At 41.8% G+C, this 27,710-nt stretch overlaps 1 protein-coding gene across 11 annotated transcripts in view; it reads left to right on the top strand.

Annotated features, from left to right (window-relative positions):
• cacna1ab (calcium channel, voltage-dependent, P/Q type, alpha 1A subunit, b) overlaps positions 1-27,710 on the top strand; it is a 93,514-nt gene that overhangs the window by 24,565 nt on the left and 41,239 nt on the right. For all 11 annotated transcript variants that reach the window (XM_086033490.1, XM_086033481.1, XM_086033482.1 and 8 more), the window contains 27 exons: positions 2,306-2,397; positions 2,474-2,626; positions 3,447-3,634; positions 4,541-4,644; positions 4,731-4,846; positions 4,926-4,970; positions 5,048-5,113; positions 6,661-6,858; positions 7,034-7,146; positions 7,224-7,336; positions 9,864-9,995; positions 10,074-10,146; positions 10,520-10,640; positions 11,564-11,631; positions 11,724-11,830; positions 12,515-12,671; positions 13,705-14,309; positions 14,996-15,288; positions 15,371-15,503; positions 15,582-15,711; positions 15,822-15,881; positions 17,087-17,193; positions 24,053-24,152; positions 25,345-25,505; positions 25,597-25,734; positions 26,692-26,893; positions 26,963-27,127. In XM_086033490.1, the coding sequence (XP_085889616.1) occupies positions 2,306-2,397; positions 2,474-2,626; positions 3,447-3,634; positions 4,541-4,644; positions 4,731-4,846; positions 4,926-4,970; positions 5,048-5,113; positions 6,661-6,858; positions 7,034-7,146; positions 7,224-7,336; positions 9,864-9,995; positions 10,074-10,146; positions 10,520-10,640; positions 11,564-11,631; positions 11,724-11,830; positions 12,515-12,671; positions 13,705-14,309; positions 14,996-15,288; positions 15,371-15,503; positions 15,582-15,711; positions 15,822-15,881; positions 17,087-17,193; positions 24,053-24,152; positions 25,345-25,505; positions 25,597-25,734; positions 26,692-26,893; positions 26,963-27,127 (3,940 nt within the window). The remainder of the gene's footprint in view (positions 1-2,305; positions 2,398-2,473; positions 2,627-3,446; positions 3,635-4,540; positions 4,645-4,730; positions 4,847-4,925; positions 4,971-5,047; positions 5,114-6,660; positions 6,859-7,033; positions 7,147-7,223; positions 7,337-9,863; positions 9,996-10,073; positions 10,147-10,519; positions 10,641-11,563; positions 11,632-11,723; positions 11,831-12,514; positions 12,672-13,704; positions 14,310-14,995; positions 15,289-15,370; positions 15,504-15,581; positions 15,712-15,821; positions 15,882-17,086; positions 17,194-24,052; positions 24,153-25,344; positions 25,506-25,596; positions 25,735-26,691; positions 26,894-26,962; positions 27,128-27,710) is intronic.

The following is a 27,710-nucleotide window of genomic DNA, read 5'->3' as shown; positions in this document are numbered from 1 at the left end:
TGGCAGTGAAGTGAATACTTTAACATTTGAGGCACGTCTCAATTCTTAGCTCAAGTAAAAGTCCAATACAGTATTTGAGGGGCAATTCCGAGTCCAGTCCTGCATCTTCAAGCCGAGATCCTACGTATTCTTGATCGTATTATTTGGAGATGAGACCAAATCAAGACAAAAATTTGAAGGACATTTCTCAAGCCTCATGTCTAGCAGTGGCATGTTTGTGTATGTGTTTATGCGTGCGTGTGTGACTGCAAGGTGTTTCCCAGCCGTTGCCGCCTCTGTCATCACGGACTAGACACAGCAACGGAATGTCACACTTTGGACAGTCGGGAATATCACTTTCTTCCCATCCGCCCACTCTTCTCTCACCCGCTGCCTCGGAGGAGATGCCCACTATCCTGTCGCCGGGGAATTCCCACTAGTGTCGTTTATCCATTAAGCAGTGAGGTAGACCGAGAGCTACGTACACGAGACAAAATGGGAGTTTTTGTCGCTGCGTGTGGGCGGAGGATTGTACCAAACTTTGATAAGTGATTGTAAAACACAGAATTTTTAGTGGTACATTTGTTGCGCATGCCACATGGATTTTCTTTTCTTTTTTTTTTTAACCCTGCACCTGAAGCCACTCGGCAACATAAAATTCGAAGATGTTTCTGTCAAGACGAGTCCCACAAAAAGAAGCAATGCTGAAAAAGATGCAGAAAGTCAGGCATTTTGGATCAAAGTGGCCATTTGGGGCGTTTTTACAGATGTCCTTCACAGACTAGGTGCAGGTGTGGTCGGCCTGAGGAAATGTCTGGAAATTAAGACCCTGGAGACAGTGACACTCAGCAAAATGAAATTTGATGTCCATTTCTATCATGAGTAGACCTACAAAAAAAGTCTCAAGAAGACATTTTCGAAAAAGACACAGAAGGTCTGTCGTTTTTTGTGCAAAGTGGCCATTTTTTCCATGGGTCCTTCAGAGACGAGGTGTAGGTTTGGTCGCCCTCTGGAATTTTTTTGCAGAAGCCCCAAAAGCCAGTTCCACTTAGCACTAAGAAATTCGGTATCCGTGTCTATCATGAGTAAACCTACAAAAAAAGTCTCAAAAAGCCATTTTCAAAAAGACAGGACGTCTGCCATTTTGGTTCAAAGTGGCCATTTTGGGCCTTTTTCCAGAGGTCCTTCAGAGACGAGGTGCAGGTGTGAAAAGTTTTGGCAATTCAGGCCCTGGAGCCAGTTCCACTGAGCAAAATAAAATTTGATGTCCATGATTAGCATGAGTAGACCTGTAAAAAAAAAAATCTCAAGAGGTAAGAAAAGAAAAGACAGGAAGTCTGCCATTTTGGTTTGAAGTGGCCATTTTGGGCTCATGGTGATCATTTTTAGTTATTCTTCATAGATAAACGTGAATCTGAGGAGATTCTACCGGCAGAAGATATCAACGCAAAAACCCAATTTCTTTCAATCCTTTTGATTTCCTTGATCAACTCATTTATCCCGTTGAATGCTGCCCAAATCCCTCAAATAACAACCTGCAGTCCAGTCTCTATTGGCTGTGGTCCCCCTACTGGTCGCTCCTGCGCACTGCGAGCAGGCTGGTCCGTTGCCAGGGGAGACTGCATCCTGTAGTGTTTTTTTTTCCTTTCTTTCTTTCTTTTTTGGCTCGCCTCGCTTGGATGAACGCTGATGCTCTGCGGAGACGCCGATAAACAGAGATTAGGAAGGAGACTTACTTTGAGGACGGTGAATACAAATATAAACTCACTGAGCCCTCGTCGGAAGCTTCGCGCCATTGGTCTCGGGGCTGTTTGCTTATTTCTTTCTTTTTTTTTTTTTTTTTTTTTTTTTGCTGAGCACTCGTGTTTTTTCCGTGTCGGCCTTTAGTGGCGACTCGGCGAGGCAGTTAAAGTAAAGCCATTGAGGGTATGAGGGCCTTGGCTGCCACTATGGCGTCTGGTAATAAATGACCTCTTACTGGAATTAGCAAACAGACTTGTAGAGACCACAAAGAAGGAGGCCGGGTAAGGGGGGGCGGCCACGCCTGCCCTTATAAGAAGGTGTGCACACTTATGCAACCATATTATCTCAGTTATTTTTACTTTATGATATTGTTTATCGTATTAAAGATTAGATTATTGCTTACATTTGCTTACATTACAAAAAAAATACAAAGGAAGATGACCATGGAAAATAATTGCATATTAAATCAAAATGACAATATCGAGGTAAAAAAAAAAAAAAAAAAAATCCCAATTAGACCAAAAAGAGATCAAAGTCATTCACTCCTAATGACCACCTTTTTTTTCCTCTTGTCCCATCGCAGTATTTTATCAGCTCTGCGCTCTTACATTGACCTGAGGACGCTCCGAGCCGTCCGAGTGCTGCGGCCTCTCAAACTGGTGTCGGGAATCCCCAGTAAGTGCGCGAAAAAACGTCCGCGGCAACTTTTTCTGACTGAGGATTCCCTCTCAACGTGCCGTGTGTCCTCCAGGCCTGCAGGTGGTGCTCAAGTCTATCATGAAGGCCATGATCCCGCTGCTGCAGATCGGCCTGCTGCTGTTCGTGGCCATCCTAATGTTCGCCATCATCGGCCTGGAGTTCTACATGGGGAAGTTCCACACCACCTGCTATGATGACATTACGGGTGAGTCTCGGTCAGAATGTGAAGGTTTACGCAGGAGTCATTGTCAAAAAACAGCAAGAATAGTTAGCAACATTTACTTTGCTACATACAGTGGCTGCGGACTATTCTTGCCGCTTATAATTGAGACAGACTGATTTTTTTTTTTTTCTACTGTCGATTAGCACTAGTCAAGGATGGTCAACAATTTCAGTACAAAGGAAAAATATTGGTGTCAACATTTTAGATAGCACAAACTCCAACTCTTTTGTTGAAATGTCTTTAAGCATGTGTTTTTTGAACAACTTCCTTTATTGTTTTAATTTCAAGATAAAACAAAAGGTTCTGAGAGTTCCCAGGGTCAGCAGCATCACTTTATTCAAATTTAAATGAAGGGTTCCCAGAGGTTAACACAGTTTTAAATTGATCTCTTATCGGGCGGCAGTTTTTTTTAGTCTTAGATTTAAAAAAAAAATTATATCAAAATAATAAGGCCGATGCTAATAATTGCTATATGGCAAATATCGGCGCCAATAATTGGCCCAGCCGATAATCAGTCCATCTAGCTAGCGTGTAATGCTATTCTGAACCGCAATGTGTAGTTTTGTTTGGGGGGGTACATATAATGCTGCTGACTATTCTTGCTGCGTATAATACTGTAAGAAGCAGCAAGGTCAGTCAGCAGGCTTGTATTTACCGTAGTATTTCCTGCTATGTACAATGCTGCTACGAACAACAGCCCTAATAGTCAGCATGTGTCGTTTTTTTTGTTTTTGTTTTTTTTTTGCGAACTACCATGCCACCGGCTATTCTCGCTGCCCTACAACGCCTCCTCTTTCATCAGGTGAGATCGTGGACAAGGTTCCATGCGGCACCAAGTTGCCGTCCAGGCTGTGCCCCAACGGCACCACGTGTCGGGACGGCTGGATCGGGCCCAACTACGGCATCACGCAGTTTGACAACATCCTGTTCGCCGTACTCACCGTCTTCCAGTGCATCACCATGGAGGGCTGGACCGAGATGCTCTACTTTGTGAGTCCTTTGCTTGTGAACGCGAGAACAGTCAGCAGCGTTGTATGTCCCGTTATCGTCGCTCAACCGTCAAGTTGTTCTTTCCGACTTTTGGCCGTCCTCTTATGGTCGTCATCGTCGTGATCTGGTCTCTTTTGGTCGGCCCCTCTGCCCCCTTGCTCTGCCTCACTCCTCTTCCTCTATTCTAGTCCGTCTGGTTCTATTTTTAACGTCGGCTCTGAGGGATGAAGACTGACCTCCGGCCGATGAAAGTTTAATAGCACTCAGCACTCCGGCAGGCCACACTTGAGAGCCTCACTCGGGTCAGAACAAGGAAAAAAAAGACGACCCATTTCTTGCTGATTGACACATTTATTAGACTTTAATGTGTACTCTTTCAATTTCACCGAGCGAGATGTCGAACAGTCCGTGCACGACCTCAAGTCGGACTTTATGGGGCGGAGTGGTTCCCGGACGCTCGGAAGTCCAAAACGGTCTGTTCTAGGACGCTTGTTTGAATTTCTAAAACAAATGGAAGGATAATAATTTTGTTGGCACTACTGTGCAACCGGAACATCTGCCCTGGATGCGATGAAATCTCAAGACAAATCAGGTGAAAGAAATTAGTGCACTCAAAAAAAACACTTGGGTCAAAAATAATCCAATTAGGGTAAAAAAAAAAAAAAAAAAAAAGAACCGATCCACTATTTGGGCCAATTTGACCCAAATTTGGGCCCGACCAAAATCGGGTCATTTTTCAGAACAACCCCAAAAGTTGGGTTGTTGTGTACGAAACAAAATTGGGTCGGATTGACCCGAGTAGGTCGGCCCCTTTTTGACCCAAATTGGTTTATTTTTGACCCAACTGTTATTCGAGTGTGTATGGTCTCTCAACACAGAGCTATGCTTGTCTATGTTTTTGTTAAGAGTAACGACGTGGAGGGCAGCGCCTGGAACTGGATGTACTACATCCCGCTCATCATCATCGGCTCCTTCTTCATGCTCAACCTGGTGCTGGGCGTTCTCTCTGGGTATGCCTTTCCATATTATAGAACGATTCATGCAGCGGTTACGGGTTAGAGTCACGTGTTGCCCTGCCTTGGTGGTGCGCGTCCAGTGAGTTTGCCAAAGAGCGAGAACGCGTGGAGAACCGCAGCGAGTTCCTCAAGCTCCGGCGGCAGCAGCAGATTGAACGCGAGCTCAACGGCTACCTGGAGTGGATCTGCAAAGCAGGTCAGTGTCGGGCTGAACTCGGGTACGACCCGCCGCGCCCCGCACCAGCCGACGCTGACGTCTCTTTGGTCGCTTGCAGAGGAGGTGATCCTGGCCGAGGAGGACGGCACGGGAAACTTTGATGGTGACTCACCAGTTATTCTGTCCCGCCACTCGTGAGAAGAGACTATGTGAACAACCGCGTTGTTATGGTCACGCTAGGTTCCCGCCGACGGCCGACCATGAAGTCCAAGAATAACAAGACGGAGTTGCTCAACACGGAGGAAGGTGAGCGGCATGGGCGATTTTTTTCGCGACATCGTAACAGCACCTTCACGTCGTACGTCGCACCGTAACGATCGCACAACATCGTCATGATACGCTCACAACGCATTCAGAATCGCTACATCGAAAAGGTCCGTACAGCAAAGCAATACATTCACAATACAAAGTACGAGTATTTTGACACAAGGAGATAACACATTCGGACTGCGTCGCAAAAATAGGTTCACGCTACATGACGACACGTTCACACGACGTCGGAACCGCACGTTCGGATTACGTTGCAAGGTCACATTCAATCGTCACGACACCTTCACATTAAAGCACATCTAAACACACGTTGACGCCACAGATTTGACGTCAAAACAGGATGTTAATATCACAACATAATTTAGACTACATTGCAACAACACGTTCACACTACATTACCATTCAACATTCACACTACATCCAAAAAAGTAGGTTTGGCTACACATAAAAAAAAATTGCTGGATTGTTTTCCAAACACACTCATTGGGTAGCTGTGGATTTTCAACAGATTAAAATTGAGCAGATTATTTTGACCCAGCAGATTGGGTTGAAAATCGGATTTTAGAAGCTGGGCGTGATTTTGGGCATTGTTTTCGTGTACTCGAGTTGAAGTCAATTTAATGTATGATTCTACGAAAATGTTGCTTGTGACTGACTCGACGCAGGGACCCTGGTTCAAATCCTGGCCAGATTTCTTCGAAAATGTTGCTAATTAAATTAGCATTATCTTTAACCACTGACAACCTGGTACTCCTTTCCTTTGCAGCTTTAACTCATCAATATGGGTACTTTTTCACCCCTTGTTGGATCAAAATCTTGACCCGCCATGGCGACAGCAGCAGATTGAACAGATTTTGATCCAACAAGGGTGAAAACTACCCATAAACCAACGCTGGGTAATTTATACCCAGACTGGTGGGTCAAGATTTTGATCCAACAAGAGTAAAAAGTGCCCATAAAATAATGCTGGGTAATTTATAGATTTTGATCCAACCAATCAATCAATCAATCACATTTTATTTATATAGCACTTTTCATACATAAAAATGCAACTCAAAGTGCTTTAAAACATTCAAAGCAAAACATAGATAATTCGAAAAAAAAAAAAAAAAATTATCTTCAGTCAAAAGAAAAGATAAATGATTTAAAAGTTGTTGAAAGCCAAACTAAAACTAAAAAAGGGGTGAAAACTACCAATAAGCCAGTGCTGGGTAATCTATACAAGGCATGTTGGGTCAAGATTTTGATACAACAAGAGTAAAAACTACCCATAAATCAATGACGGGTAATTTATACGAGACGAGGCATGTTGAGAAAACAGCGGGTAAAATCTATAAGTAAAATCAAACTCTTGACCCAAACATGCTGGGTATAAACGACCCCGCATTGGCCCCAGCGCGGGGGTTCACTATTTCACCCAATTTGGGGTCACTTTCGATCCAAATGTTTTAAGAGTGTACTGCGGGACTTGAAGCCCCGCCCCGTTGTCTAACTAACGCAAGCGGTCAACCCGTGTCGGTCAGGCTTCGCCCGCTCCAGCATCAAGAGCGGCAAGGACGGCTCCAGCTACAGCAAGAAGGAGAAACGTCTGCGCTTCTTCATCCGCAAGATGGTCAAGACGCAAGCCTTCTACTGGACCGTCCTGTGCCTGGTGGGCCTCAACACCATGTGCGTGGCGGTCGTGCACTACGACCAGCCGGAGCTGCTGTCCGACTTCCTGTGTGAGTGTCTGCGACGGTCCTCAGTTCCGCCCTCACTTCTTCCCACCGTTTCTGTCCTGCCGACGTCGGGCATCCGTCTGTGGTCCCATGATGAGGTTGATCTAAAAACGAAAAAAAAAAAAAGGAAGAAACGCTTGCTTCTCATGGTTTCTCATTTCTCGTCCTCTCTGTGCAGACTATGCAGAGTTTATTTTCCTGGGTTTGTTCATGTCTGAGATGCTGATCAAGATGTACGGCCTTGGCATTCAGCCCTACTTCCACTCCTCCTTCAACTGCTTTGATTGTGTGGTGAGAGCGCGCACGCGCGGGCGCGCGCGGACACGCACACGCTCATTCCAACTGTGGATATTTGTGTGCGCACGAAGGTGATCATGGGCAGCATTTTCGAGGTGATTTGGGCCACCATCAAGCCGGGCGCGTCTTTCGGGATCAGCGTCTTGAGAGCGCTGAGACTTCTGAGAATCTTCAAGGTCACCAAGTGAGTGGACACGTCACAGGTTCTGGAAGTCAAAGTTCAGGATCAGGATCTAGCAGACATTTCTTTTTTTTTTTTTCTAGCGGATGTTGTGGTTCCATCAAAATGTTCTGGTTTTCACGAAAAGTTGACCTCCTGGTTGTATCTAAAAATGGTGGTTCTGACTGCAGTTTCTGACTGCTGGTTTGATCAAAACTCCTTGTTCTGTTGGAGTTCGGGTTCCATGAAAAGCTCTGGTTCTATCATGTTATGGTTGTATTTAAAGTTCTGGTTCTTTCAAAGATCTTGGGAGCATGCTGGTTCTGGTTTATCAAAACATCTGGTCCCATCTAAGTTTCGGCTCTAGTAGAACTTCTGGTTCAATCAGAAATTTCAGTAAAAACATTCTGGTTTTATCAAAACTTTTGGAAGAGCTGGTTCTATTAAAACACCTGCTTTTGTCTTAGGTTTTGATTCTAGTAGAACTTTTGGTCCCTCGAGAAATTCTACTTGTGTCCAAAGTACTGTTTTCATCTAAAATTCTGGAACTAATACTGTATGTCCAAATCTCTCTTAATTCTGGTTCTATCAAAAGTACTGGTTCGATCGAAAGCTGTGGTTCCGTCAAAGGTCTGTAGGTTCTATCAGTAGATCTGGTCTATTTTGTTTCTATCAGAAGTTCTGGATTCTGTCTTGTTTTTTTTTTAATATATTGGTTCTATCTACAGTTGTGGAGCAACCTAAAAGCTTTGCTTCTTTCATAAGTACTCGGGCAACCTAAAGTTCTGGAATGAAAAGTTCTGCTTCCATCAAACTAACTTTCTGTTTCTGTCAGAAGTCTCCGTTCAGAAAGTCCGGTTCTGGCAAATGTTCTGGTTCTATCAGAAATGTTGTCTCGATCCAAATTTCTAGTTGTGTCAGAAGTAAGTATTTCACTGCTGGTTATATCTGCATAATTATTTAGGATGTGACCAAGAACCTTGAAATTTGAACTTAATTTTGAAGTAGGAATTCTAAAGTTCTGCAAGAAAAAGTATGACGGTAGTCCTAACAAAAGTTCTTTCAGTAGTTTTGTTTCAATCAAGCTTATGAGCGTTGATTCTAGCTAACGTTCAATGTTTGGGCTCCCTTCTACAGTAAGTTCTTGTTCTGTTGGGAGTTTTGGGCCTGGCCGCGGATGCGTTGTTGATGTTGCATCACTTGTTTGATGACGGTGAGATTTTAATGAGATTTGGCTGAAGCTGCTTTTTGTTTGGTGTCCTTTTTGTCTCGTCTCCTCCATCTCCTTTTCAGTGTTGACTTGTTGGCTTTGGTGCTGCCTGTGTGAATGATGATTAGTCCCATCACACAAGTGCACTAAAAATAATCATTGTGTTGGTTGTTGTTGTGGAAGCTCACAGAGGATAAAAAATACAGATGGAACCTTTTGCGTTTGTTTCATTGAAAAACATGTCAATGAAAAAGGATAGGCTAAATGTTTTCTTTTGATGTTGGTCATCTGATCGGAAGGACGTGAAGGTGAACATTTATTTGGGGGTGGAATGTGGGAATCAGCCGAGGCCCCAAGTTAGCCCAGTAAATCCTCAAATTTGTGAAAATTAAATTGCAGCAACAAAACAAGCTTATTCACGCCTTGTATACATTATTAATTTTGAATCAAAGTAAATAATTGAATAATTCAAATGGCTGTAGACAATTTATGGAAAATGAATCCGAATTCAAATGTATTCACATTTACAAGAAGAAAAACTAATGAACAAAACCATACATAGGTAAAAATACATAATTGTTCTTTAAATTCAATGCAAAAAATATCAACTCAAATATCAAAAATATCTACACAAGTCACAAATACTTTTATTCTCTTCTTGAAAATTCAAAATAAATCAATAAAAACCCGAATTAAAATGATACAGAAAACAGATGAAGCAATACTTTTACTGCAAAAAGAAAAGTAAAACATAAATCAAACATAAAAGCATAAAAAAAAAAATACATACTGTACCTGAATAAAAAATATATTTTTTTTATAATAATACAACTTGATGAATATTTAAAAACATACTTAAATACACGCATACATTTGCAAATACATTATTTAGGTAATGCATGTTTTATTTATTACAAAGTAATGTCAGCAAATAAATAAATAAAAGGAACTCGATGCACAAGAAATAAAAATACTGTATCTGACTTTCAAAGTAGCTTCAATTAAACAAAATAGTTAAATAATAAGTACAAACACACTGGGCATGAATAAAAAAAAAAATGCTTTGATTTCCCACAAATAAATCAACCTTAAATGAATAAATAACGAAAATAAATACGTAAAATAAAATGCTTCAATTGTATACAAAAATAATTTTTTTATTATGACATATAGTGTTTGTATTATTTTTCATCAACGATATTTTTGTGCCGATGATGCCTTTTTTTTTTTTTTTTTTTTTAATTGCTATAAAATATTTCATAGTATACTATTACCCTGCTAATTCATGGCCAGATTCTTCTCGTCCTGATTGCCGTTTTTGTGGCTTGTGCTTTTGCTCAGGTATTGGGCTCCTCTGCGCAACCTGGTGGTCTCCCTGCTCAACTCCATGAAGTCCATCGTCAGCTTGCTCTTCCTCCTCTTCCTCTTCATCGTGGTCTTCGCCCTGCTGGGCATGCAGCTCTTCGGCGGACAGTCAGTCAGGCACAACCTCACGTAGGAACGCTTTACCGAGTTTTCTGATTGTCGTGTTGTTGGATTCCTCCATCCCAGGTTCAACTTTGAGGAAGGAACGCCACCCACCAACTTTGACACTTTTGCGGCGGCCATCATGACGGTCTTTCAGGTAGTAAACGTCTAACTCTTTCGCTGCCGTTGAGGTGTCTGTTCATCAACCGGGATGCAACCGTTCACTGCCACAGACGGATATGTTCGTCAAGTTTGTTTGTGAATCTCAAGCGTCGACATAATTGCAGTGACAAAGAGACGGCAGATGCAGCATTTCATCGCTTTGCTTTTGCAAAATGCTAATTTTCTCCGCTTCTTGGTCAGAAACTAGCTTTTGGTTAATTTTTTTCTGGCGAAAGAAGAGAGTCAAATCTTTCTTTTGGTAGGTTGGGTCATTATGCTGTCACAGTCAGTCACAGTCAAAGTGCCGTGCAACGAGAACTCTGCTTTGGAAAAGGCTGTCAGTCACTGAGCGAAATGCTTTTGTGTAGATCCTGACGGGAGAGGACTGGAACATGGTCATGTATGACGGCATCGAGTCTCAAGGGGGCGTCAACGACAAGGGCATGATCTTCTCCATTTTCTTCATCGTCCTCACCCTCTTCGGCAACTGTATCCCACTACCTGTGCCTCACATCCAGTATACATTTTCCAAAATTGTTTCCATTTTTTTTTTTTTTTTTTTTTTTTGGAATCTGTGTAAAATTCTACACAAACCCTCGCCAATTTACAAAGTTAAATTCGGCAAAAACTGCATTTAAGTATCGACCCCCATTTTTTTTTAGTTTTCTCGTAACACGTGTATTCCAAAATTGATTAAATTGAATATATTTTTCAAGAAATTATATGCAAAATGAAAGAAAACAAAAATATATTCGAGCTTCCCATTTTTAAATTTTGCTGTTACAACATTTGCAAAATTGATTCCATTGAAAGCCTTCAAAACACACCAAATTTCTCTTACAAGTGCAAAGTGAGAAATTATAAAGCGCATGTCCATCAGTATTCAAATTGTCACTTTTTTTAGATTTAGTTGTCATAGATATTATGAAATTCTTTGTAAATGTAAAATGCCCCACTTTTACACTGTAAAAAATTGTTTTTTCATTTTTGCAAATGTATATAAAAAGAAGTATAAAGTAAATAAAATCACATACATATTTGCCACCTTCATTTGTTCCACAATTTGCTACAGCGGTATTTAAAAAAAGGTGAAGGTAAACAAAAAGATAATCCCAGAAGGCTAATAATGATGTTTTGTCTTAGCGTAACTATTAAAAAAAAAAAAAAAAAAAAAAAACACAAATGTTTGCCCTGTTACATTCTGAAAAAATGGATGTAATCATTTTTCAACTTAAAAGTGTGCACAAAATTCTCCATAATTATCAAGTGAAAGAGCAGTTTAAAAGCTTCAGCAAAATGGTGACAAAAAGTATTCAACCCTTTTGCTTTGTCATGTCGGGGAATTTGTGTAGAATTTCAAAATGGAAAGAACTATTTTTGGGATTTCATATCCCTGACTTGGTGCACCTCAGACACGCTGCTCAACGTCTTCTTGGCCATCGCTGTGGACAACCTGGCCAACGCCCAGGAGCTCACCAAGGTCACTCAAAGTCAATGACCCCCCCCATCCCCCACATTGTCTTTGCGAGCAGAAAGCATATCAAGCTGTCTTGAAAATCATTCTCATGACAGGATGAGGAGGAGCAAGAGGAGGCGGCCAATCAGAAGACGGCGCTGCAGAAGGCCAAAGAGGTGGCCGAGGTCAGCCCGCATTCGGCCACCAATCTCTCCATTGCTGCGTGAGTAGACGACTGCGAAGTATCCTATGCTTATTCATGATACTTCCGAAGACGTGAGGGATATTGGATATTCGGCTCCGGGGTGACATCTCTGGATAAACTTAAAATATACTACATTCCGCTGAGCCGAAAAAAAATTCAAAAAAGAGACTTTAAGCTGTTTAATATAGGGCCCCAACTGATATGGATTTTTTTTTAGACCGATGCCAATTTGAGAGTCGCAGACAAAAAATTCTGATAACCGATTTATTTGGCCAATTAATTAAAAAAAAAAATATATAATATATACAATTGCTGTTTTTTTTTACGCTTACAACAATAAAGATATGGATTACGGGCAGAACATTTGAACCCTTTGTAATGTTTTGTCCTTTTAATATTTATTTAACTTGACAACAGAGAGAAAAATCTGCAAAAAAATATTTTAAAAAAAAATGGGGCGAATGGGAATATTTGAATGTCATTATCTTTGTCTTTTGTTGTAATGTATAAAAGAAATGTCAAAAATCTGTAAAAAAATAATAATAATAAAAAAAGGCCAATTTGTGTATTAAAACAACCTCTGCTAGCTTAATGCTATCACAAAATGAGAACCGCCATAGATGGGCTAACGAATTGCATCTATGTTGCAGTGTTATAACCCTCCAAGCAACAGATATTTGAACCCATCCGTACTGTGTGCAGTAAGGAGCAGCAGAAGAATCACGCCAAGGTGGGCGGCAAGTCGGTGTGGGAGCAGCGTACCAGCGAGATCCGCCGGCAGAACCTGATGACCAGCCGAGAGGTGCTCTACAACGAGCTGGAACAGGAGGACTGGAAGGTGGGAGACGAGGGAGAGGAGGTGAGGACTCCACAATGTTGGCACTTACAGTACTTGCCTCACCCCGCCTACAGTATTACAGATGGTTTTGTGTCACGTGGAAACGACCTCTTGAGGATTAAGGATTCCAGTAGACTGAAAAAACACGTGGTTACTCCACAATGTTGTGTTTGCAGGGAAAAAAAAGACACTTATTTGCATTACTTGTTTGTCCTGCTCAGGCTTTAGTATTAAAAGTGATTTCACGTTAGGTGGCAACAAAAAATTTGCAATGATTAGAATTCCAGTAAGTTTTGACACTGAGTCACTTCACAATGTTGTGCTCAGTAGCTATACAAAAAAGCAGCCTGTTTTCCAAGTCCGCTGTAGGAGAAGCAGTGACCTGCTTTTTAAAAAAGTTCTGCCGATTCTGGGTCACGCATACGTTTGGCGTGATGTCCCTTGAAGGCCGCGCTAGCGAGCTGTCACGGCACTCGCTAGCTTCCAAATGCTACATGGGAAGCCGCATGCTCAGGAGCGCCGCATTATTAAAGTGGGACACATCCAAAGGTGGGCGGGGGATGAGTGTCACGCATGGATCTGGATGGATATATATATGTATATATATATATATATGTATATATATATATATATATGTATATATATATATATATATGTATATATATATGTATATATATATATATATGTGTATATATATATATATGTATATATATATATATATATGTATATATATATGTATATATATATATATATATATATGTGTATATATATATATATATATATATATATGTATATATGTATATATATATGTATATATGTATATATGTATATGTATATATGTATATATGTATATGTATATATATATGTATATATATATGTATATATATATATATATACATATATATATATATATATATATATGTACTGTACATACATACATATACATATACATATATATATACATATGTGTATATGTACAGTATACATATGTATGTATATGTCCACCTGGTTTCCACCGCATCATCTTATCCAAATCGGCAACTCTCTCTTCCAGGTTTCGTTTGCACGGAAAGGCCGTGGTGACATGAAGACGCACTTGGACCGTCCCCTGGTGGTCAACCCCCAGGACAACCGCAACAACAACACCAACAAGATTCCCCCTGGCCAGCTGCCCCTGGACCAGGAGTACCGGCGGCAGGACCTGGACCACACCCACCGCGCCGCCCATCACCACCATCACCACCACCACCACCACCACCACCATCACCATCACCACCAGAGGGCCGACGCACCCGAAGCGCCCAGCCGGGAGCAAGCGGTGGCGGGGGATGACGCGGGCCAAGAGGCCGGTAACCAGGAGGGGCAGCAGCCGGAGGACAGGCACGGCCACAGGAGCCACCGGGGGCACCGGCACCGGAACAGGGAGGGCCGGGAGGCCTGCAGCGCATCCCCTCGCCACGCCGACGCCGCCGAGGGCAACAATGAGCACCGCAGGGCCAGGCATCACTGCAAGGCCGCCAGGGAGGGCGAGCCCGGCAGGAGGCACAGGTCCAAGGGAGCCGAAACAGACGGAGACAAGGGCGAAGATGGGGAGGGTCGGAAGACTCGACGCCATCGTCACGGCAACCAGGATCGAAGCAGGGGACATCGCTCCAGAAAGTCAGTGGACAACATTTCGTTGTTTCTAATTGGCTGGATGACGTCTTTTGAGTGGATGATTGTAGTAACAAGGCTTGTGATTGGCTGGGTGCTAGCAATTAAGGCTGGATGGTAGTAATTAGGCCATGACTTTTGATTAGCTGGATAGTACCGTTGATGCTTGGATAGTATTCGACTTGTCATATGCTGGATGGTCGTAACTAGGTCGTAACTGACTGATAGGGATTGTTTTGGTCCATTTCTGATTCAGATATTTGGCAGAGTAAAATCCCAATAACCGATGAATCGGTCGATTCATTTATGGTCGTCGCAAGGCTTTTGATTTGCCAGATGGTCAAAACAAGGCTTGAGATTTCGTATTTGTGGCTGGCTGGTTAGTGGTTACAAGGCTTGTCACTGTCCAGAATCTAGATGGTAAAAACAAGATTATTTATTGGCCAGATTGTGGTAATAAGCCCTTTGATTGGATGCTCTGTCGCTTATATTATTTTGATTGGGTGGGTGGTTGAAACACAGCTTTTGATTGGCTAAATGATTCATTGAAAGATCTGAGATACCGCTTGCGACGGTTAGAAACAAGACACGTGATTGGCCGGACGGTCGGATGAAGGCTTTTGATTGGCTCGGCCTGGATGGCGACAGGTTCAAGCTCACCCCTCCTCCCGCCTCCTTCCTCCTTCCGCCAGGGAGCACCACAGCGCCGGTCCCAGCCTGTCCACCATGCGGCCCATACAGCAACACAACGAGGACCTGGACAACTTGCGCAACAACAGCAAGCTGGCCAGCCGGCCGTACGACCTGCCGCCGCCCGACGACCCGGAGCACGTCAACAACCTGCTCAACTGCTGCGACGCCGACACCCACACCCTCCTGCGCAGCATGGACAGCCTGATCCTCAGCAGCATGGCCAAACCGGACTATACCAGCATTGACATGCCGCCCGTCTACCCTTACCCATCAACCAACGCCATCTTGCAAGGTGAGCACTTCGTTTTTTTTTTTTTTTTGGCGCTCAAACGACAAAAACGGGGACCGTCCGCACGTCTCGTCTTTTCCCCCAGTGAACAAGAACGCAAACACGGACCAGAAGAAGAACGAGGAGAAGAAGGAGAACGGCGACGACGACGGCGACGAGGACGGGCCCAAGCCCATGCCGCCTTTCAGTTCTTGCTTCATCTTGTCTACCACCAACCCGTGAGTAATCCTAGCCCAAAATGTCTTCTCGTCGAGGCCTCGCAATTCTTCACGTTACGGACTCATTTGGTCTTCCAGCTTCCGCAAGTGCTGCCACTACATCCTCACCCTCAAATACTTTGAGTTTAGCATCCTGTCCGTCATCGCCATGAGTAGCATCGCGCTCGCAGCGGAAGACCCGGTGTCGCCGGACTCGCCGCAAAATAACGTAAGGCGCTCCGTCGGCACTCTTGCGTTGCCTGTTTTCCATTTCCTGATCTTGGATTCTTGGCTTGTGCTTCTGCGCTAACGATTGTACATCCTTCGCGCCATCCTCAGGTGCTGCGCTACTTTGACTATGTCTTCACTGGCGTCTTCACTTTCGAAATGCTCATCAAGGTACAATGATGTCACGAGTTCTTGGTCACCATTTTGTGTCATATGTAAAATGGGTTTTATTTCTTAACTAGACTCAAGTCCTTCGACTTCATCTTAAAGCAGCACTGGGCAAGAATTAGACCTTAATAAAATGTTTTCACAACTCTTTTGATGAAACATTGACCTACAACTAGTTGAATGGGACTTTTGTCATTCTCTGGGGGGGGTCTGTATCGTTTTTACTGGCACAAAGCAACTTTGAGGCGGATGGGAGCAACCCTGGCACACCAAAAAAATACAAATGTCCTGAATTGCTTTCCGGCATATCCACTTGCTCCTTTCGCTATAAGGACGGAAGTTGATTTGAACGTCTGCGCGCTATTACTGGTGTCATGGCAGAAGCCCCAAAACAAACAAAAAAACAAAAGTATTGTTTGAACAAAATGAGATTCATGACCTCATCGTTATTCATCTTTCACACAGCCACTGGAAATAGAAATGTCATTCTGTCCAACTTGCAGACCAGCGAGAGCTCAGGATTTCACGACACTACGCGCTGGCGCGCATGGGAAATGTGGTTGACTTTGGTCAAAACACTACCGCTTTTGTCCACGTGGCGCCGCCATAATCAACAAAAACTGACACATGACACAGTGTTGCTTTAAGTCCTAGGGCTAGTGATGGTAAAATGAAGCTTCAAATTTGCTTCATGAACCAGCTGTTGTATTGTTTGACTCCTCTAGATGACACTGTTGCTTTAAATAAAGCGGTTTAAGAAACGGAAAGTAGGTGTACTTGATATGATGATGATGATATGAATACTCCAAAACCATCACTTTTCAGGCAACCAAAAGAAAAATGTTTGTCAAGCTAATAACATCGCATTGTCAAACTAGAGCAAGCCATTTTCATCGCTTAATAATTTGCTAAAATAACAAACCCATGTGGGCACTGACCAATAGTATCGAGTTGTGAAAAAATATCAAATTGACCCAATTTGGACATACCGGTAGGAGGTTTCGGTCCAACATTAGCTAAATACATTATACCATGCAACAGTATAAATAAAATGTTACCGAGTCACCTTATTTCCAGTCCCCAACGATGTAAACGTTATCAATCATAATCATAATGAAAACAAAACTAAAAAAAAAAAAAAAAAGCAAGATTAAGCAACGCATAACATTATGGTTGCCATGTTGACTGATATACTCCGTGTGGTCCAGATGGTGGTTCTGGGCCTGTTCCTCCATCAAGGCTCCTACTTCCGCGACCTGTGGAACATTCTGGACTTCATAGTGGTTAGTGGTGCTCTGGTGGCCTTCGCCTTCACGTAAGTCAACTTCCTCCTCCTGCGCCGTCATCTTCACCCCCAACACACCTTGCCCTCATATGTCCTCAGAAAGACCCTTGTTTATGGCCGCCCGAGTGGCTGGACAATGTTGATGCCTCCCTCCGTGAAGCAGATCACAACACTGATCCACTTCCTCTTCCAAACTCGCTTCTCTCTCTCTCTATTCTCCTCGTCATTAACATTGTATCAGCTGGTCTTTCTCTGTGTTCACCCCCACCATCATCCTTCATTTTATGTAGACCACGCAGACCTCTGCCAAGGCTTGAATTGATCAAATCCGGATCGCAACAAGTTCATAAATTTCATTCAAATTGGCTAAATGTTTTTTTTAAGTCATTTATTCTAAAAAAGCATTTTAAAAAGGGGGAGGGGGTGGGGGGAATCTGAAAAAATCCCGGGGGAAATCATTCATATGTTGCTGTTGCCACTCCAGTCCAGCAGGTGGTGGTAATGGGCATTACACTGTGATCCAAAACTACCAAACACCTCAAAGGAGGAGACGAACGTCGGTAAATCGCCGTTTTTGGAATGACAGACAAATGATATGTTTATCGCATCATAAGAAAAGTATGTCATTTTGAGTTACTGCCCGATTAACATTTGTGTTGAAACCTGTATATCGTCGCTGTCCTGTGAAAAACACTTACCCGGTGTGTACATTTTTTTTTTTTCAATTTTCTTATTTTTACCCGAATGGTGTTTCCACATTACAGACATCGCATTAACGTGAAAATTAAAAAAAACAAAAAAAATCAAAATTGGACATGAGTGTTTTTCACAGGACAGCGACGATATATACACATAAAGTATAAAAAAAAAATAGTAATCCTACTCGAATAATATGTCATAACTTTTTTTCAATTAAATGTTGGAAAAAAATGTAAAAAGCAGTTCAGCAAGCTATTCCACTCCAGTCCTGTAGGTGGTGGTGATGGGCATTACCCAGCAATTGACTACAGCCGAACACTCCAGGGAAGGAGAAAACAAAAGATAGCTTTCCAGAGCTCAATGTTATCATTTATCTCCTGTGGAATTTAAATTTGCTACCAGATTTGCATTGATGAATTTGGGATTAATGCCTTGTACACAGTAACATCTGACCTTTTTAGAAATCATAAACGCTATTAATAATGTTAAAAAAAAACCTAAAAATAAAAAATCTGGGGAAGAAAAATTGTTGGTGTTATTACGCTCTTGTCCTATAGGTGGCGCTAATGAGCATTACTGTACACAGTGATTGATAACCGTCGAGTCCTCAAGATTGGACAAAACATGCCTGGAAATGCTTCATGGATAACAACTAAATTTGTTTTATCATTTCGTCCGAGAAAATTTTGTCAGGGGTTAATTTTGCGGCAAAAGGAACCAATAAACTTTTATTTGCAAATTAAACCCAGGCTGATGCACACACCTTGGCAGAGGTGATCAACTTTGCGTTTCACCATGGAGACCTTCAGGGGGGAGCCTGAAACCTGTTCTGCACTGTACCGCGTTTGCAGTTTGTGCCGTCTTGTGCATACATTCTCAGTTATGCTTTTCTGGTTTGAAGATATCACAATATATATTTTTTTCATGAGATAAAAATGGAATTGAGTGTTGAATGTGAAAAAATTCAACTGTGTTTTTTTTGTTTGTGCGATTTTAAAGGGATTAGGAGCTTAATTTTCTCCACATGAAGCAAAAAATGTCTTTTGTTAGTGCTTCATTTGTGTTGGATTGATGATTATTTTCAGTTGTGCTTTTATAGCATTTAAGGTATTACAAGTAGCCAAATATCCCACCTCCGCCTGAGTTGTACAGTGTAGAACAGGTTTTAAAGTTGTCACCATTTCATTTCAACCTTGAGTTTCATTGTGAAGACCTTCAGGGGTCCTAAAAGGACGTCCTGAGGAGTCCCCAATCACCGCCATTCACATCTAGCTTCACTCCAAAGTCACCCTAATGTCACTCTTCCTCTAAGTGTCTAATCTCTGGAACCACGACTCACTCTCCAAACTGTCTCCCTCCCACAACGCCACTACGATTTTCCTGCCAAGCAGGCCGTGAGTCATCCCGTCCTCTCTTTTTACATTTATTGACATCACATGACATGACTCCACTTCCCCATTTGGACCCTCCCACTTCCTACCCTTAAATTAGGTTGTGCTAGAGCGACACCTTTACCCGGATGTGCACCGATATCTTGTCGTCTTTGGCCCGCAACCAAATTGAGAGAAACAAATCTGCCAACTACTTCTTTGGTGGTGCTAATTAGCGGCTTATTAGCATAGCAACAAGCTACCCGTTCGGAAACATCTCCATAATGTCATTTTTGACAGGAGATGCTCAAGAATCTGAGGTTTTGTAGCAAAGATGGTCTCCCGCAGACTAGTTCCTGGAACCCCAAAAGGTTGCATTCAGCATCATGGAGTGCTTTAATGGCGACTCTTTGAATTTCAGTGAGCTGTGAAGGGCTCACGGAAATCTTACCCTCATTTGTGGAAAGAAAGATCCGTCTTGTTTGACTTACTCAAAACACCGCCTGTTATGAAGAAACAAGGACACCATCCGTGTATGAAGAAGCACTTTAATGCGGATTATTTCAGATACATTGAGATTCCCACGTTTTACTTTAATTTTGTGGGGACAAAATATTTACATTGCTTAACACATATATTAGACTGTCTGCAGTAAAAATAAGAACACCATCCCAGTTTTGAAATTTTATTGAGAATTTTAAGTTTCTGTAAATATAAAGCATACAGGGCCCATACTAGAGCACCTGTCATGAAAAACCAGGGAGACCATCCAGTTGCACGATATGCTTTAATGTGAACTTTTTCGATTTCTGCAAGCTCTCCACGTTTCACCATCATTTGGTAGACACATAAAATATCCCGTGCATAACAAATATATTAGGCCACCTGTTATGAGAAAACAAGAAGAGACCATCTGGAATCATGAAGAGCTTTAATGCCACCTCTTTCAATTTCTTTCTCTATGCTTTACCATTATTTGGGGGAAAGACAAAAGATACACACTAATCAAACACTGTATAATAGTCCACCTTTGGTGGAAAAACAAGAACTCGACCTTGGTAGCTTCGATTGCTTTAATGCTGACTTTTTCGATTTCAGTGAGCCCTCTATGTTTCCCCCTTAATTCGTTGTAAATACGAAACATACTGCTTTGAACAAACTTACTTTAATGCACTTTAATGCCAACGCTTTCCATTTCAAGAAAAACAAGAAGAGACCATCCCGGAACCATGAGGCGCTTTAATGCAGACTCTTTCGATTTCAGTGCAAGTTTTGACCATTCAGAAACTCTACTGCGCATGATTCGGACAAAATAAAACCCGCTTTAAACGCGTTTGGAAAATCAAAACCTCTCCCTTGGTCTCCTGCTACCTCCTTTTCCACCTCCTCTCTCGCCTCTTTCCTCCTCTCACACGCACGCTGCCACAACAGCCACACACGCGCACATATGCATTGCACAGCAGGTTTTCAGCATGGTCAGCGTGCAATGGTTTTGACTGGAGAGCGTCACGCAAATGCTGAATGATCCACTTTGACGACGGGCGCTGCATGCCGAGCGTGTGTGCGTGCGTGCGCGCGCGTCGGGGATCATGACGGATGAGCCCTCCCGACTTTTTGCGCCTCCCCGGTGCTGACGTGCTCGGATAGCATCTCGGGAGACGATTGGCGATGTAATGAGGGCAATTTAAGCACGCTGGAATTGATTTGCTGCAATGAGATAAGAAGGAGTCGGAAGGCATGCGGCCACGCAAGAAGCCGCAAGGCCCGAAGGCTTTCGCAGCGGGGTCGCCGAGAGTCACGCGCGTGGACGTGGTCATAGCTGCCTGCGGGATGTTTTCACTTGAATTTGGTGGGATTGGAAAAAAATAATCCTATTTGAATGGGTAGAAACATTGGCATTGTTTTTAGGTTATGTAACTTGATACCTATATTTTGAGTTCCTTTTTCAAACGTTATTTTGTTTTTATTTGTCAATTTTGACTTGTATTTCATCTTATTTGTTTGAAGGGTTATTTTGGTTTGGATTGATCTATTCTGCTTTTATTTCATTTGTGCGATTTGTCTTTTTTTAATTTCTCTATTTTTAGTTCATCTTCATAGTAGTTCACTTTATTTTGATAATTTTTACAGTTCAAATGTTGTTTTATTGTATTTTATTTTTCATATTTTGTTTACTTTTTATTTTCAATGTATATGTACATTTGAACTGTAAAAATTATCAAAATAAAGTGAACTACTATGAAGATGAACTAAACATATAAACATATATAAACATATATATATGTTTATTTATGTTTTTATATATATATATAATGTATATATATATAAATATAAACATATACATTGAAAATAAAAAGTAAACAAAATATAAAAAATAAAATACAATAAAACAACATTTGAATTGTAAAAATTATCAAAATAAAGTGAACTACTATGAAGATGAACTAAAAATGTATATATGTTTATATATATATACGGTAAGTTTATAAATTTATATATATAAATTAAAAAAAAAAAAAAGGATTTGTATAGTTTTTTAGATCATTCATATATGATTTTATTTTCATTTTCTTATATGTATTTCCTTCTTCTTTTCGTCCATGTATTAAAATACAACATATGGGCTCGTTCGGGATTAGAATGATTTAGCCATTTTTTTTTTATTTATTTTTTTTTTTTTTCAAAAGTATGTTGGGTTTGCTTGCTGTGCGCAAATGTAAATAACAAGTGATGCTTTTATTCCGAGCAAGCCTGGAGAAAAATCCTCAAGCTTTTCTGGTGTTTGGACATTTTTTGTACACGGAAAGCAACCTGGACTTTGCTTCACGTTTGGCCGTCCCTCTCCGCTCGTTGTGCTTCTTCGGATATTGTGTGTGTGTCGCTGTCGCTGGTATCCAAAATGTCTCTTTCAACCTTTTCCTCTCTCTCCCATCTGTTGTGTGCCGTTTTCTGTCCTCTTCTTCCTCTGCCACTTTCTAACCGCCACCACAGGAGCAGCACCCGGTAAAGTTTTCCTCGTCCTCCCGCAGAACCGGAACACTGTGGCTTCTCGCTCTTTCTTTCTTTGTTCTTCTGCTTGTCGTCCTGTCGCCTCATCCCCGCCATCACGCTGCATAACGGGATTTGTGTGAAAAGCAACAATTTGTCCCTCCGTTATGACACGTAGTGTTGGGGGGGGGGGGGGGGGGGGGGGAATAAACACATCAGCCCCCAACGGCATTTTTTCCCATAGATGTAAAACAGGGCGCTCAAGGATTCATGGCTGAAATAGGGCAGAAAGTCGACTATTTTAGTTTGAAGTAGCATTTCCAGGAATTTTTGGGGTGTCAGAAGCGGGATCCAAACCTACACCCCCTGAACCGATCGCAACATGAATTTCCTGTTGTCTAGATAGATAGATAGATAGTTGAGTCTTTGTTTTTGTGTCAGAAGTGGGATACAAACTCACGCCTTTGGGGCAGACCGCAACCTGAGATCTCAATGGACAGTTTTTTCACTCATCCTAGGGGTTTTTGGTGATGGAAGTGGCATCAAAAGCCATCCCATGTAGCAGACTGTAACCAGTACGTCCTGTGGTGTCGATACATTATTAATCCCAACCACTTTAGAGATTATTTGGTGTGAGAAGCGGCATCCCGAATCACACCTCCAGGGTTTGCTGTGACCTGAATTTCCTGTGGTCTGGATAGATGCATACGGTATTAACCATGAAAGACATTCCAGAAGTTACTTTGTGTCAGAAATGGGATCCCAACCCACACTTCCAACTATAATCTGAATTTCTTGTGATCTACATTGATACTTAGATCTTGAGGAATACTTAACAAAAAGTCAGACACTTCTGCAGTTATTGAGTGCCAGAAGCGGGATACAAACCCATGTCTCTTGGACCAACTCCAAACGGAACTTCCTGTGGTTTAGATTTAGTTTATTAATCTTTAGAAAAGTTACTGACGTGATGCGGTGTCAAAAGCAGGACACGACGTGAACTGAACTTCCTGTAGTTGAGATCGCTAGAGAATTTCTTAAATCCAAAAGTAATTTGATGTCAGAAGTGGCGATCCAACCCCCTGCTTCTAACTCTTCCAAGTCAGGCATTTCGGGAGTTATTTGGTGTCAGAAGTGGGGTCCAAACCCACGCCTCCTGGGCCGACTGCAACTTGAACTTCCTGTCAACTAGACAGATAGTTGAGTCGTCTTGAGTCAGAAGTCGGATCCAAATGCACACCTCCAAGGCAGACGAATGTCTTGTCATCTATCGAGATGGACAGAGTGGTGTCAGAAGTGGGATCCAAGCCCTCGATAGCAAATCACAACCTGAACTTCTGGTCATCCTGACACATAAGCCTATTCATTCTGGGGGGGAAGCCTCAAGTCATTTGTTGTCAGAAATGGGATCCACGCCCCCAGGACAGACCGCCGCCCTGAGCGTCTCACGTCTGGCTTTGCATCCACGTTGGCGACGTCATGCGATGTCGCGCGCGCATCACATGACCGCCGAGGTAACCGCACGGCCTCCGTTTCCCGCCGTCCTTGGCGGCGAGCGGACGCTGTGTGTTCGCTCATCGAAGAACTTTTTTGATTCATGAAAAAGTGAAAAAGAAAGAAAGAGGTTTGGCTGGGCACTCTGCCGGGAGATGCCTGTGGACGTGGAATGATGATGTTGAGGATGATGATGACTATGATGATGTCGTCGTCCATGAAATCTCTCGAGACGTCTGTGGTTTCATGTTTGACTCGTTGCAATGCAGAAGAAGCGCCGTTTTTTGTTTGAAAATGGCCGGCGGTAATCTTGCTGTTGTTCCCCGGCTGGCCTGCAGGGGGAGCAGTAAGGGCAAAGACATCAGCACCATTAAGTCGCTGCGGGTGCTGCGGGTTCTGCGTCCTCTCAAGACCATCAAAAGACTCCCCAAACTCAAGGTAACGCTTCTGTCACCCAGGCCGATATGATATCGTAAGACTCCATCCCATGCGCTCCAAATCAAGGTTAGTATCGTTTACGGAAATGGACAAAATAACTTTGATGGATTACTTGTCCAGTGCTACAGTCTGTTTATGAAAACTAATGAAATAAAATGAAATTAAGAAGACATTTTCTTGAGCAAAATAAAACAAAAAAGAGTGCCTTTAAAAAGCGATATCTAACTGAAACTCCCATTTTACATTTATAAAGGTAACGGTAATTATAGCGAAAATGTACATCATTTTCATCTTTGTCAATTAATTTCATACTTCTCTTTTGATTCAACACAATGATAATCCGTCTGTTTTCATAGAGGATTTAAGAAATCGGAGAATATTTACTGCAGAGAGATTGAAATTCTGAGGATTTTGACAATTTTAGGTGTCTAAACGATTAATCGTTTATCAAAAATAATCGATTATTAATTTGATAATTGATAAGCTGTCGGTTAATCAATTAATCGTTGCACCTTTAAATATATATATATCAGTCAACTGAAACTCAAGTTTATTTATACAAAGCATTTCTGAAAAATACCACTTAAAAAAGTATATTTTCGCTCATAAAAACAAATTGACATTAGATTTTAAAAAAGTCCAAATGAAAAAAAACCAACTAAAAACTAACTACAGTATAATGGAAAATCCCAAACTTTTGTAACCCTTGTTAGCATGAGCGAACACGCAATTTTGCGCATGTTATTTGTGATGGTAGGCTACGATTCCGATTTTTTGCCATCCAATCTTTTTATGTGCTCACATTACGAAAAAAACAAATGCGCCAACGCGTCCGTGATGTGACACGCATGCGCACAAAATCACGTCGTCGAGTGACGGGCACCCCCCAAAAAAATGACGTGACGTGGTGCAGTGTTTACGGAAGTAAATGGTCCCGCATGTCTCATATCGCCAGAGTAGCGAGGTGGGAGGAGGTCGAAATATTTTGGGCATATGAGGCAACGCTCCTCAGTCTCCTTATTTCATGGAGACGTCTACCAAATATAACATCAGGTCATTGCCGCGCGTAATCAATGAAGCGTCTGCCGGGCCGATTTAATTCTCTCACCATACATGTACACTTTATGCTTGTATAAATATTTATATATTTATATACGTAATTCCCCGCCCCCCTTTTGTTCCCTCTCTCTAGGCCGTGTTTGACTGCGTGGTGAACTCCCTGAAGAACGTCCTGAACATTCTGATCGTCTACATGCTGTTCATGTTCATCTTTGCCGTGGTGGCCGTGCAGCTGTTCAAGGGTCGCTTCTTCTATTGCACCGACGTGTCCAAAGAGTTTGAGCGCGACTGCAGGTCGGGAAAAAAAAAAAAAAAAACAGACTCGGTGTCTCTCGCGGCTGGATGGCGACAGCCGTGGCTCATGTCGATGTCGTGTCCCGCGCAGGGGCGAGTTTCTCATGTACGAGAGGGATGAGGTTAGAGCTCAGAAGCGGGAGTGGAAGAAGTATAATTTTCACTACGACAACGTGGCTTGGGCCCTGCTCACTCTCTTCACTGTCTCCACTGGAGAAGGGTGGCCGCAGTGAGTGTACACGCACACACACACACACACACAAACGCACTATATTCATGTTCAGAATACGATAAAATAGTATAAAATAAGTTATACAGTATAACAATAAAAAAATGTTAAAGCCCCCCAAAAAAACTCTTCAAAACGTTGACAAATCATCAATATGTATTTTCTGCAAAAAAATGCACAAACATATATTCATTCAAATTCAGCTGCTGGTTTGGTCCTTAAGACATCAGAAAAAAGGCAAAAATGTTGATCGTTGTTTTCCAAAATAAAAGGAGATGTTTGAAATTTTTTGTTTTCAAAAACACCTTCATCACTCTTCTTTTAAAGTCTGCTAAAATTCCAAGGATTTGGACAATTTTAAAAGTGAAACGTCTCTAAACGAGTAATCGATTATCAAAATTATGAGTGATTAATTTGATAATCGATTAACCTTTTAATAATGTGACAAAGCTGTTACTTAAAGAAAAAAAGCTTTAATATTACGTCAAAATCATTTTAGGCTTCTAATAATCCCAAGGATTTGGGCAATTTTAAGGTCAACGTCTCTGAACGAGTAATCGACTATCAAAATAATTATCGATTAATTCAGTATTTGATTACCTGTGGATTAATCATTGCACTTCTAATAATGTCACAAGACTTAAGTCTTAGCATAAAGAAAAAAAAGCTTTAATATTACATTAAAATCATTTTAGGCTTCCAATAATTCCAAGCATTTGGACAATTTTAAATTAAACAACATCTCTGAATGAGTGATCGATTATCATTCATCGATTAGTTGTCGATTATTCGTTGCACTCCTAATGATATCACAAAGTTAAATTGTTAACATAAAGAAAAAAAAAGCTTTAATTTCACGTGAAACCCGTATTCGGCTTCCACAAAGGTATTTTGCCTTAATGTATTTATTTGAAGCGAAACTTTCAACGTGAATACGCACCTTGGTCTTGTGCACAGGGTGTTAAAGGCCTCCGTGGACTCCACTTTTGAGAACCAGGGCCCCAGCCCAGGTTACCGGATGGAGATGTCCATATTTTACGTGGTGTACTTCGTCGTCTTCCCCTTCTTCTTCGTCAACATCTTCGTGGCTCTCATCATCATCACCTTCCAGGAGCAAGGCGATAAGATGATGGAGGACTACAGCTTGGAGAAGAACGAGGTGAGGATGAGGAATGGCCACGCGTGCGCCGTCGCACGGCAAGCTTCACACGCTTGTTCTTCCCTCCAGAGGGCCTGCATCGATTTCGCCATCAACGCCAAGCCGCTGACGCGCCACATGCCCAAGAACAAGCTCAGCTTCCAGTATCGCATGTGGCAGTTTGTGGTGTCCACCCCCTTCGAGTACAGCATCATGGCTCTCATCGCGCTCAACACCATCGTCCTCATGATGAAGGTCAGTGTCCCGCCGCCGTCATGGGACAAGCTTCTTCCTAACTGGGGTTGAAGGATTTTGGCAAATAATCCAATCGCAATTTTTTTCCCTCAATATTGCGATTTGTAAACGGTTATTTTTCAAGGTCTTCTTCCCACGTGATTTTTGATATCAGATTTATGATACATAAAAGTTTTGGTCAGGTTAGTCTTAGAATGAAATAAAGCAAATTAACCATGATTATGAAAAATAATGTAATTGCAATTTTTTAGTCCCTCAATATTCCGATCGCGATTTAAAATGTGATTTTTTTTTTTTTATTTACTTTTTTCACACATACAAGCCCAAAGAAATGAATCTATTGCAGAAACTAATATCAGATTTATGATACATAAAAGTTTTGGTCAGGTTAGTCTTAAAATAAAATAAAGCAAATTAACCACGATTATGAAAAATAATGTGATTGCAATTTTTTAGTCCCTCAATATTCCGATCGCGATTTAAAATGTGATTTTTTTTTTTTATTTACTTTTTTCACAAATACAAGCCAAAAAAATGAATCTATTGCAGAGACTAATATCAGATTTATTATACATAAAAGTTT

This window comes from Filicampus tigris, chromosome 6 (assembly GCF_054856515.1).
Source record: "Filicampus tigris isolate MCC_2025a chromosome 6, RoL_Ftig_1.0, whole genome shotgun sequence".
Lineage (NCBI taxonomy): Eukaryota > Metazoa > Chordata > Actinopteri > Syngnathiformes > Syngnathidae > Filicampus > Filicampus tigris.
The sequence above is the reverse complement of the archived record's forward strand: the minus strand, read 5'-3'. Positions and strand labels throughout refer to the sequence as shown.